General features: G+C 41.6%; 1 protein-coding gene across 1 annotated transcript in view; it reads left to right on the forward strand.

The window, feature by feature from the left end:
- The first annotated feature begins 4,346 nt into the window (after window positions 1-4,346).
- The window catches only part of NMNAT2 (nicotinamide nucleotide adenylyltransferase 2), a 148,049-nt gene continuing 140,128 nt past the window's right edge, over window positions 4,347-12,267 (forward strand). The window contains exon 1 of the mRNA XM_008567944.1: window positions 4,347-4,543. Coding sequence (XP_008566166.1) covers window positions 4,459-4,543 — 85 coding nt within the window. The 5' untranslated portion in view covers window positions 4,347-4,458. The remainder of the gene's footprint in view (window positions 4,544-12,267) is intronic.

The raw sequence follows: 12,267 nt of genomic DNA on the forward strand, positions 1-12,267 counted from the left end.
ACTCACAGCGCTCACTGGCTGAGTGCGGTGTGGCCGGTCTCAAAAAAGGACAAAAAAAAAATTACATATATCTTAACAACCTAGAGGTAGGCACAGTTCTAGTAGACAAAATAAAGGCTTAGCAATAAATGACTTACCCAAAGCTACACAATTAACGAGTAGCAGAGCCAGCACTTGCTCTACAAGTTTTCATATTCCAATTCTACAGGCCTCTTTGGGCATACGCAAATTAGAGATAAGCAAAAAAAACAAAAAAACAAAAAAACAAGAGACTACTGTATTAGGGGCTGGCCAGTTAGCTCAGTTGGTTAGAGCATGATGCTGATAACACCGACACCAAGGTCCAGGGTTTGATCCCTGTACCAGCCAGCTGCCAAAACAAACAGAGAGAGAGAGAGAGAGAGAGAGAGAGAGAGGAGAGAGACTACTGTATTAAGATCACAACCAATTAATCTAATATACAGAATCTAAACTATTACTTAAGATATAACTGACAAGGCTGAAAACATATATATTGCATTGTGTTGTAAATTCACATCTCATTGTTACTCTCTGGGCACCCGGCTGGTAAAAAGATTTTTGTACTTAATTTATCAATATTTACTGTGCACTATTCTGTATGGAAATTTGAGTTGGCTATTTTTTTCTTTTTATTAAAATTAACTTGTAGAGTTGAAAGAGTGTTCAGTCATTCCAGCAAGTTACACTGAATACTGTTGCCCATGCTTCCATTTTTCCTGGATAAAGAGGAAGGAAAAACCTGAAGAGCTGGTGTCTTAGTCCTTTCGGGCTGTTTTAACAAAATACAATAAACTGAGTGGCTTATGAACAACAGAAATTTATTTCTCACAGTTCTAGAACTGGGAAGCCCCAGATTAAGGTACTGGCAGATTTGATGTTTGGTGAGGACCTGCTTTTTCATAGATTGCCATATTCTCACTATGTCCTCATACACTGGAAGGGACAAACAAGCTCCCTCACGCCTCTTTTACGAGGGCACTAATCCAATTCATGAAGGCTCTACCCTCGTGACCTATTCACCTCCCAAAGGCCCTACCTCTTAATACCGTCACATTGGGTATTAAGTTTCAACATATGAATTTGGGGGGACACAAACATTCAGATCACAGTACCTGGTAGGGTAATTCTTAGTCTGTTCTTCAATCTCTTCTAAGAAGTCTCATTCTCCCACTTATAAAGCAGTTATCATTTATTGACCATCTGCTAGAGGCTAGCTCTTTCACATATATTCCCACTAATCTTCACATCTCTGTGGCTTGATGGGTATTGTTATCCTTATCTTACAGATGTGGTTAATACAGCACAGCAGTAAAACAAGATGAGAGAGTAGTCATGGATCAAGAGTAGGGCCTATGATCAAAAGTACCAGGGTTTGAATCTGGCTCCATATGTAGTAGCTGTCTGAACTGACACCAGTTACGTAAGTTCTCTGTGCCCCTGTATGTTCGTCTCCAGAACAGGATAAAATCATACAAACTCATAGAGTTATTTAACTCATTTAAATGAGTTAACATCTGTAAACGGCTTATAGTGCTTGGGTTTCTGGTAGTATCCATTGAATGTGAGCTACTATTATTTGCTGTGCCCAGGGCTGAATCTAAGAGCCTCTTTTCTTTCTGTATATAATTTGCTGTGCCCGGGGCTGAATCTAAGAGCCTCTTTTCTTCCTGTATATCTGTTTCTCCCTAGGTGGCCTCATTCAGTCTCATGACTTTAAATATAAACTGTATGCTGTGCCCAGGGCTGAATCTAAGAGCCTCTTTTCTTTCTGTATATCTGTTTCTCCCTAGGTGGCCTCATTCAGTCTCATGACTTTAAATATAAACTGTACTGATGACTCCAAAATTGATACCCCCTCCCAAATTGATAATTTTCAAATGTCAGACAGCTTACGCCACTTCTCCACTTGAAACCCTTCAATGGCTTCCCACCTCTTACAGCAAGAAAGCCAGAGCCTTAATTGTGAGGCCCTATATGATGTCCTGCTTTTCTGATCTGACTCCTAGTGCTTTCCACGTTCTTTCTCTTCTCCAGCCACAGTGTGTGCCTGTTGAACACTCCCGAGTTCTCTTGCTCCTCAGACCCTTTGTACTTGCTGTTCTGCCTGGCATGTTCTTCTCCAGATATTCAATGACACATTCCTTCTCTTCAGTCAGGTCCCTGCCCAAATATTGTCCTATCAGTAGGGCCATTCCTGATCACCTTCAATAAAAGAGGATTTCCTTTTCTTCTTACTCTGATTTTTGTTTTTGTTTGTTTATGGTACCTATTACCATTATGTTTATTCATTTGTTCACAGTCTGTTGTTTTCTCCTAGAATGTAAGCTGGATCTTTGCTTTGTCCACAGCCCCTAAATCAGTGTTTGATGCATGATTTAAGTGCAGACACTTACTAAATATTTATTGCTTAACTATAATTATGTTAATTGCCCAGCTAGTAAGTATGAGAGTTTTATATCCAAGACAGCCTTCCTTTAAAATCTCTTGCTCTTTCTACCCCATTAATCTGCATCTCATGTCAGGGAAGAGACAAACCCCATTATGAATATACATCAGTTCTTAAGACTTTTATATTTAAAATAAAAGTTTCATGCATATTAGGGTTCATTTGCTATTCAGCAAAATTTAACAAATAGTTACTGCTCACCTACTACATGCTCTTGGATAAGAAACAATGACCAACTCAATAATATGGGGTAGAAATTTATCCAAGTAGCATGAAGCCCAGGAGAGCTACATATTTGTACTTGTGAATCTCTAAGTTAAGAATTATTGGTTCTATCTATTGTGTAGGAATAGAACATTTGATCACCCCTCAAACTTTTTCTTTCCCTATCTTTCTCAATCTCAGTCCTCTATTGCTTAAGCCAGAATTTTAGACATTTTCCTAGATTTCTCTTTCCCTCATCCTCTATATCCAATCCATCTGCAAAGACTGTAAACTACGAAATCTACAAAACATCCTGAGATATCTGCTTCTCATCAGCTCCACCTCTATAAATCTTAGTCCAAGGATAAATCCACTTGCCTAGGCTAGCAGCAGAATTTCCTAAATGCTTCCCTTTCTTCCCACTCGAACTCCTTTCCCACTCAGCAGCCAGGGTGATCTTATGAAAATGTAAACTACCTATAACTCCCCTGCTTAAAAGTTTCAATGGCTTCCTTTTGGTATTGCACTGTAAGTTATTCCACTTAGAAAAACATCTAACCATGACCCCAGCCTACAAGCCCTATTTGATTTGGCCTTAACTACAGTCCAATCTTCTCTCCTACCATTCTCCCCTTGCCCATACGCTCTAGACACACTGGCCTTCTTTCATTTCCATGAGAACAGGAGGTCCTTCTCCGTCCCAAAATATTTGTACTAGCAACTCCTTCTTGTCATTTAGGTCTCACCTTAAATGTCACTTCCCCAGAGAGGACTTCCTGGACTACATGCTCTGTCCACTCTTCCCCACTCTCTGTTCTGTCCGAGAGTGAACTGCATTCACTCATAGTGCATCACACAATTGCAGTCTAATATTTTCCTTCTCTGGTTATTGTCCGTCTCTCTCCAGTGGAATGTAAACTTGAAGACAGAGACTGTGCCTTATCAGCAGGGTTTATAACAACACCTAACGCACAGTGAATAAATCTTGTCTCAACTTTGGTAGCTTATGTAGAATCACAATAATTTTCTAATACAGCGTTAGTAATTCTGCCCTGTCCATGTTCTCTTAAACTGATCGCATTGCTTCACTCACAAAAAGGATCACTACAGCAGGGGAAGTTCAGGTCCCCATTGTCTCATGGCAACCACTAGGTCAAGATTTGGACTCAGTTCAATAGTTCAGAATCATCAGATAAGAGGAAAAGGAAAAGCAAAAATTAATACTTCTGAAGTGGACAATTGCCATTTGTCACTTACAATTTTGAGGACGAGAGAAAGTAATTATTAATACCAAACACTCTTGAAGTTAGAGACGTTAGAGAAAGTAGATGGGGACAGACAAACGTTAGAGTGAGAGAGGAAAACAATTAGCAGGCAGGAGATAGAAAGAGCTTGACACCATGCTTTGAGGATTCATGGTTCTGGGCTTGGGCACCACGTCTTGCCTTGCAGATATACTCTAAGGAAGAGAAAGTAATGGAGTGAAGGGAGGGAGGACAAGAGAAAGGGTGAGGTGGGGCATCAGGACGAAAGACGCTTAAGAAGCTAGAAAGAAGAGAGAGGGACCGAGGCGAGGAGATCCTAGAGGAGACAAGAGCGGTCTCGGATCCTGCCGGAGCTGCAAGCGTTAAGGAGAGGCGGGGAGTGACGCGGTTTGCGTCTGGAGCTGTTCTTGGAGCCCACGGCCTCCACCGCCAGAGCCTCGCCTTCCTTTCTCCCTCTGCAGACATATCGAGACACAAAAAGAGAGGCCACCCCGAGAGCAGCGCGAGGGACCCGCCCGCACCATGACCGAGACCACCAAGACCCACGTTATCTTGCTCGCCTGCGGCAGCTTCAATCCCATCACCAAAGGGCACATTCAGATGTTCGGTGAGTCCCCCGGCCCCCGCGGAGGCTGCTTCCGCTCCTCTTCGTTCCCCGGCACCCGTGTTTTCCAGGGCGATTGGGCAGGAAGGCGTGTGCCCGTCCGGCTGGTGGGAGGTCCGCCCCCGTGTCCCGGGCTCGGGGAGGGGGCGCAGACCGCGTTTCCGAGGCGTCACTTTCGCCAGGGGCCAGGGTGTGGGGGAGGGGAGGGGGCTGGAGGTGTCATTGGGGGCTCGGGGTGGGTCCGAGGTTCGGGAACTGGAGCGCCGCGGTGCGGTTCGGCTATTCGGCGGGCGGGACCGGGATGGGGGCGGAGGCCGGGGCGCGGAGAAGGCAGGAGGGGGTTGGAGAGAACGTGCTGTTTGTTTAGGATGGGGAGAGAGTTCGAACGAGTTAAACGGTGTGTGTGCCTCGGAGACGCAAACACACTTGCACACAACGCACCGGTGCCAGGGGCTGGGGCTTCGAGGAGATGAATTTAGGGCTTGGCCGGTGGTTCGTGGCGGCCTAGACTAGGGGCAAGTGTTGGGAACTGTGGAGCGTGTGTGGCCCGCGCGAGGTGGATGCTGAGTGAATGGGTTAGTGGCCCGTCTGGGTTTGGCCTCCAGGACCCGCTGCCAGGGAAGGGGAAGGGGAAGGGGCGGGGCGGTGGCTGCGGAGGCCGGTGGCGGGCCGGTGGCGGCCGGCGTGGATGGGTTGCGGCCCCAGTCGGCTGAAGCTCTGCCCGGAGCGGCGGTGGCACCGGGAAGGCTTGCGGCGCGCGAGTGTGCGCGTGTGTGTGTGTGTGCGTGTGAATGTGCGTGTGAGCGAGTGCGCGAGAGCGTGCGTGTGAATGTGTGTGAATGTGCGCGTGAGCGAGTGTGCGTGTGAATGTGCGTGTGAGCGAGTGCGCGAGAGCGTGCGTGTGAATGTGCGTGTGATTTCACTTCCTTTTGATCCTGGTGTCTTCGCCCCTGTCCTTCTTTTCTTCTCTGTCCATGTTTCCTCCAGCCATTTTATGTTGATGTACTTTAGTCCTCTCCCTTGGCCAGGCAAGAATGAGCTTTCCTTTGGAACCACTTGGCTTTAGGAATCTTTGGTGAGCCAGCAGGAACTCCTTTCTTCCTAGAGCTAAGGGTGTAGCCAATCCTGCACGTTTTAGATTACAAGAGGGACAGATTTAGACTGAGAACCAAGGATTCTTCCTTGAAGGTGGAGAGAGTTTGGTAACAGTGATAAAGGCTTTTGTTAAGTGGATGCTGACCTGCCAATTCCCCATGAGCTTCGAGGGTAGAACGTGTGGAAACAGGCATGATTTGTGGCAGAAGAGTTTACACATAGAATAAGTGAAAGGAGACTTTTTTTTTTCCTTTTTGTCTTTTTTCGTGTCCGGCAACGGATCGCAACCCTCAGTGTCGCGCCCGTACCGGGCCGGGACCGGCAACGGGATCGCAACCCTCAGCGCCGGTGCCGAGCCTGCACCTCGCTCAGCCAGTGAGCGGGAACCGGTCTGTATGTGGGATCCGAACCCTCCGCGGGAGCGTCACCGCGCTTCCCAAGCGGCACACTGTAGCAGTGCGCCACTGGGCCGGCCCAGAAAGGAGACTTTTGAAGTAGTGATTGCTTACTTGTTATTAGAACTAAGAACCAAGGGAGAATATCCGTCAACAAAGCCTTTTGAGTATTCGTTAGTTAAGCGTAATCCAGAGAGTAATCCAGAGAGCTACAAAGAGGATGGGATGTGCTCACTATGGCTTTAAGGAGCTTATTACCTAATGAAGGATTTAGCATATATACAGGTGAAAAGGAATCAAGAAGATGAACATGAAATATATACTAAACTTCTTTTGTAGACTCTCTTATTGGAATCTTTGAGTTCTTTATAAGTTTTGTAACTTATTTTTGTAGAGCAGTTTCTTGTTAACAAAACCTTTTCATGTATGTGTGTCACTTATTCCTAATAACCTTATAAGAAAGGCATCATTATCTCTATTTTACACATGAGAAACTGACAGTTAGAAGCTAAGTGACTTTCTTGTGAACCCACATGGAGAGTGGGTGGCAGAACTGAGACTTGAACCCCACATTCCTGATTCCTCTTGCAGAGGCCTATGTGCTGCACCGAAGGCAGGAGGAAGTGCTCACTGATCTTCTGACTGCATAATTCTATGAACACTCTATTTCCTTCAAACATATACTAATAGATTAGAATTAAATTGGCCATCAACTAAATGAGATTTCTAAATATGCATTTCCTTAAGCGCTCTTTCCCATTTCTAAAGAAACCAGTTATCCATGAACTATTTCCTTCTTTTAAATGACTTTTTAAATTTTCTCCTCAACAGCATAGAAATAATTAAAGCAATTAAAGTATCAAACATTTCTAAAGGTGCCTGAATTTTGCAATAAAAAAGTTTTAAAAATAGACATAAACAGGATTTTACAATCAGACTTTTTTTTTTTCCTTTTTGTCGTTTTTTACTGACCGGTAACGGGATCGCAACCCTTGGTGTCGCGCCCGTACCAAGGACCGGCAACGGGATCGCAACCCTCAGTGTTGCACCCGCACGGCGCTCAGCCAGTGAGCGGAACCGGTCTCCACATGGGATCCGAACCCTCAGCGGGAGCGCCGCCCTCTCCAGTGCGCCACTGGGCTGGCCCACAATCAGACATTTTTAATAGAGTTCCTATATTTTGAAATCCAATTGCTTACCATAGAAAAAAGAGAAAGACAGTAAACAAAAAGAGAAGTGGCATTCAGAATTTAAGACACACTCTTCATCTTTGCAAAGTAGCACTTGTACAATTGACAACATTTGTAAAATATTTTAGAATGAGCTTTACTTTTACTCTGAAAGGGAACTTGATATTTTTCCTATTTGTGACTGTAGAAACACATAGGAAAAAGCTAATATATGTGATAGAGATATTTGACACTTACATACTAAACTGTAACTAAAATATTTTCAGGGGTTAATAAGTTTTTAGCAAAGTAAACCCATAAACTAATGATGTTGTATTTCATGTGTCTATCTCATTACATAAGAAGGTAATGTGAAGCTAGAAGATTTTTTTTGTTTTATTTTAACTAAGTTCTTGGTTTTTAAATATGTAGAGGTTATACTTTAGTATAACTTTCTTTACATTTACATTGCTATATTAGTCAATAAGTTCACCACTGGAAAGTCAGATAGAAAGTTTCAATTAAAAAGTAAGAAAGGATTGATCAGATTAGTTTGGCCATAAAAAAAAATCAGAGAAATTGGGGAATTTCATCACAGCAGAAACATACCTATTTTTGGAAAATTGCAAAATAACTGAATTTTCCAGATTTTCTATTTCAAAATATTCTTGTTTCAAATAATTGCATTTTTGAAAAGAGAAATGATCCAATTCTGTTCCCCTTAAAGAGTAATGAAGAGGGCTCTCTACTTGTTGTGGAACTGGCAATGCAGTCCCTATCACTACAGCTGGAAATCTAAGAAAAATAAATTCGAGTTACTACTAATACATAGAGAACTGCCAGGAGTCAAGAAACTGTTTAATATGCTTGAAATGCTTATATAAAAAGGTCATTAAGCATAGTGCGGTACTTTGGACTTTTGTTCCTCTATCTCCTTTGAGCCTACCCTGTTAAGTAAACTGGATAATATTATCATGCCCCTTTTACAAATGACAAAACAGAGGAACAGATGTAAGTCATCTGGCCAAGGTTATAAGCAAAAATCAGAATAGAACCAGTTTCTAGATATCTAGAGTCTCTTTCTCACCCATGATGCTTCTTCTTTTTTCCTGTAAAATTGCAAAAGCATCTATGAAAGGAGGAGCCATCTGACTTTAGTTGTCAACAAATGGTAATGAGGAACTTAATTTTTTTTTCCTTGGCAACACAGGCCAACAACAAAATATATTCAGCAAAGATACATGTTCCCAATATCTTATGCTTGTAACAAGAAAACGTTATTTCTTTTCTCCTAATATTCTTATATTCTCCATTTAACTGTGTCATCGGAACATTTCTTCTGCCAGTCCCCCAACCTCCTCCTTCCTCCCTACTCCTCTGTTACCTCAATTAACACCAATTCATCCTGCAGATTTTAGCTTCAACAGTACTTTATCAGGAAGCCTCCACTGACTCTGAAGTTAAGTCACTTACTCTGACATTTGCTCCAACATCATCTTACCTTCTGTGCTGTGACTCTCATCTCATATCCTTCATGACTGTTTTTCATGATAGACCTTAAGCTCTATGAGGACAGAAAGAATGCCTGTTGTCATCACTGATATATTTCCTAGTACCTAGCATAGAGTAGGCTCTCCATAATAGTTGCTATAAAAAATAAATAAAGGTATAGAATCTTGTTCTAGACATAGGAATTAGCTACGTACTAGGGCTGGTGTGGTAAGACAGAGAGTCATGACACGCTAGAACAAAGAAAAATTCAGGATGGCTTAAGGAAGAGAGGGGAGTGAAAGTAAGATTGCAGAGGTATGTGGATGTCTGATCGATTATGAAGGCTTATAAGTCATGTTAAAAAATTTAGACTTTATCCCAGTAACGATGAGAAGACATTGCATTGTTTTTTAAGTAAAGGGGTAACATAGCCATGTTTTTGAATATGTGATTTAATTAAATTTTGAGCATAGATTGGAGAAGGGCAGGAATGTGGTGACCAATTAGGTACCTACTTGTGTTTCATCAATAGAGTTCAAGCCAGAGAAGATGTTCACCTGGCCCAGGTTGGTGGTATTTGGGATGGTGAGTTAGTGTATTTGGAAGTTATTTTGGAGGTAAAAGAGATCCTTATTTGGCAATTTGATGGGTGGGTGATGGTGAAGTAGTCCAGGGTAATCTGTAGGTTTCTGTCCAAGGTGGATGGATAGAGAGTGCTGGAAGAGAAGCAGGTTTGGGGGTGAGGGAGAAAGTGAAGAGTTGTATTTCTTAATCTAAAATTTTGTGGGGTGTTTTGTTTTGTTTTGTTTTTTTAAAAAGATGACCGGTAAGGGGATCTCAACCCTTGGCTTGGTGTTGTCAACACCACGCTCAGCCAGTGAGCGAACCGGCCATCCCTATATAGGATCCGAACCCGTGGCCTTGGTGTTATCAGCACCGCACTCTCCCGAGTGAGCCACGGGCCGGCCCTTAATCAAAAATTTTGGAAATATGTGTTTTAACCAAACTTTAATGCGAAAGAAGGAAATTCCTAAATTCAAACTCTGTGTAGCCTGAGACACCTGAGTCTTGTAATGAAAGCTCCCAGTAGTTTTCAGTTGGATTATTCAAAGTTTGTTATGCACAAATATAGAGAGAGATTCACTAACATTATGGAAATAAAAACACAAACGAAGGGTTTTCTGATTTTTTTTTTGTTTTAGTATGACCTGGGAGAGAATCAAAATCCTAAAGTTTACTCTTTTTTAATGTTGAGGCTGTGAAATTGGGAACAGTTGATACAGTTCACAAAACCATTACAAAACTTGCCTGTCACTGTGTTGATACGATGCTTGGGGATCCTCCTAACTCACTGATATGTTGAAGGTCCACTAGAAGAAAGCCATGGATCACTCACGGGAGTTTCACTGGCAGGAGCAGTGTCTGCTCGTGGCATAAGAATAATCAGCTGAAAAAGAAAACTCAGATATTTTTGTTCACACAAACAGGTGACTTGATTTACTTGACTTACAGACGATTTACTTTCTCTTGCTGAATTGACTGACTGAGTCTCTCATGTACATGCGTTAACTGTGAGAAGCAGATCTCTCACCTAGAATTCATCCCAAACCAAAGAAGATGTAATAAGTCTCTCATGTACATGAGTTAACTGTGAGAAGCAGATCTCTCACCTAGAATTCATCCCAAACCAAAGAAGATGTAATAAGAGGATTGATGTTCTAAGAGTTCTGAAATGAAAAAATGTTTATTTTCAGTTTCTTTTTTTCTCTTTTTGTTTTACTTGATGCTATTCTACATATTTAATCCTTCTTGCTTAGAATTATCAGAATTAAGAGGCTCATATGCCTTTTAAGAAGTAGTTTGAACTACTGCTTACTAGGAACATCCTTCTGAATGTTATGAATCTCAGAGAAACATTTCAACACAAAATTTCCAGTGTTAGACCAAATCAAATGAACATCGTAAAGTGTGGAGGCAAACTAAAAAGCGTAACCTGCCAACACTCAAGCTGAATCTCTCTGTTTCAAAGATATTCTCAGACGTGAGAGGAAAATGCAAAGGTAGATTAGTTACACACACACACACACACACACACACACAGTTGTTTTTCTGTTAAAAGGCAATAGTTGACTGGAAAAGAGGATAAAAACTAAGCTTTGAAATGTTTCTTTGGAAAGATTCTAGTCTAAATTTTACAATATCATTGTCTTCTCAGCCACAAATACAATATTCTATATGTGGTGGTTGCTTAACTAATATTTAAAGATGCTGTAAAGTGTACTTTCTAGTACAGTTCTTATCCAATTTTAGACTTTTCAGATCGTTCTGAATTGCTCAGAAAGATCCTAAGTACATAAATGAATGCATTAAATATTTTTTTCAACATCAGGGTTTAAAAAAATTTTTTTTTGCAATACGCAATGCACAAAATAGAGAGGCATTTAAAATAATTCTTTAGGATTTGATGTGACAGACTAAGATCTGGGATATAAGAGTTCATTTTATAGAGAATTACATAATTTTATTTATGGGTACATTTTATATCTCAGTATATGTAAATGCAGCATCAGTTTACAGGGAGGAAAGTTTTCCATTGCCAGAGATCTTCCATTTATAACATTCAATTGCATGGGCTGCTTTTGCCTTTTTTGGATACAGTTTGGCAGCTAGTCTCAGAAGTACTTTAGCTTAAAAAGACGTTTTAATGGTTTACGTGGTGTTACCAAGGCCGTCTTCCTGACATTGGCTCTCTCCTCCTTTTGTATTTTATAATATCTCCATGATTTATGAACTCTGCAGCAAAGGCAAGTGTCATAACTACTAACAACGTCATCATCTTCCCCACTATCATCCCAATAATGGAACTATCTTATTTGAGCTTCTTTAAACCCTACTACCATTAAATTGTTTTCCATTAAATCTCTTTAGTCTTGGACAAGTAAGCCAGCCAGAAAGATTCTTATCATTCTGGGCATAAAGAGGTAAAAGGAGGAGATGGCAAGGGAGCAAGACTCAGAGGCTAACCCTGGAAGTAGTGGCAGATAAATAGCCTCTTTTTCCACTCTTTCTCCTGCACCTTATTGCCTCCACATGAGTAGCCATGCTGCACATGTTGACCTCATTTAATATTTACCAGACAGGAGGAGGATGGATAAAGTACAGCTCCTCAGTAAGACTAAATATTCAAAGTTTTTTTTTCCTTCTTCTTCCAGTTGCTTTTGCCAAAACTCTTGGACTAATGCTTAATTCTTCCCTCTTTTGCATGGCCCATCTATGTCAGCAAATGTTCCGGGATCTCTCTATCTTCAGAATATAACTAGGACCAACTGCTTTTCTTCTTCCACGACTGTGCTACAAGCTGCTGTTATCTTTCATCTAAATTATTGCAATAGCCTCTTAACTGAAGTATTAGTCCATTTCTGTCACTTATAACAGAATACTTGAAATTGGGTAACGTAGAAAGAAACAATTTATTGCTTACAGTTTCGGAGTCTGGGAAGTCCAAAGTCCAGGGAACACATCTGGTATCTGGTAAGGGCCTTGTTCTTGGTGGTGGCTCTACAGCAACGCTGGGTAT

This window comes from Galeopterus variegatus, unplaced genomic scaffold (assembly GCF_000696425.1).
Source record: "Galeopterus variegatus unplaced genomic scaffold, G_variegatus-3.0.2 Scaffold358, whole genome shotgun sequence".
Lineage (NCBI taxonomy): Eukaryota > Metazoa > Chordata > Mammalia > Dermoptera > Cynocephalidae > Galeopterus > Galeopterus variegatus.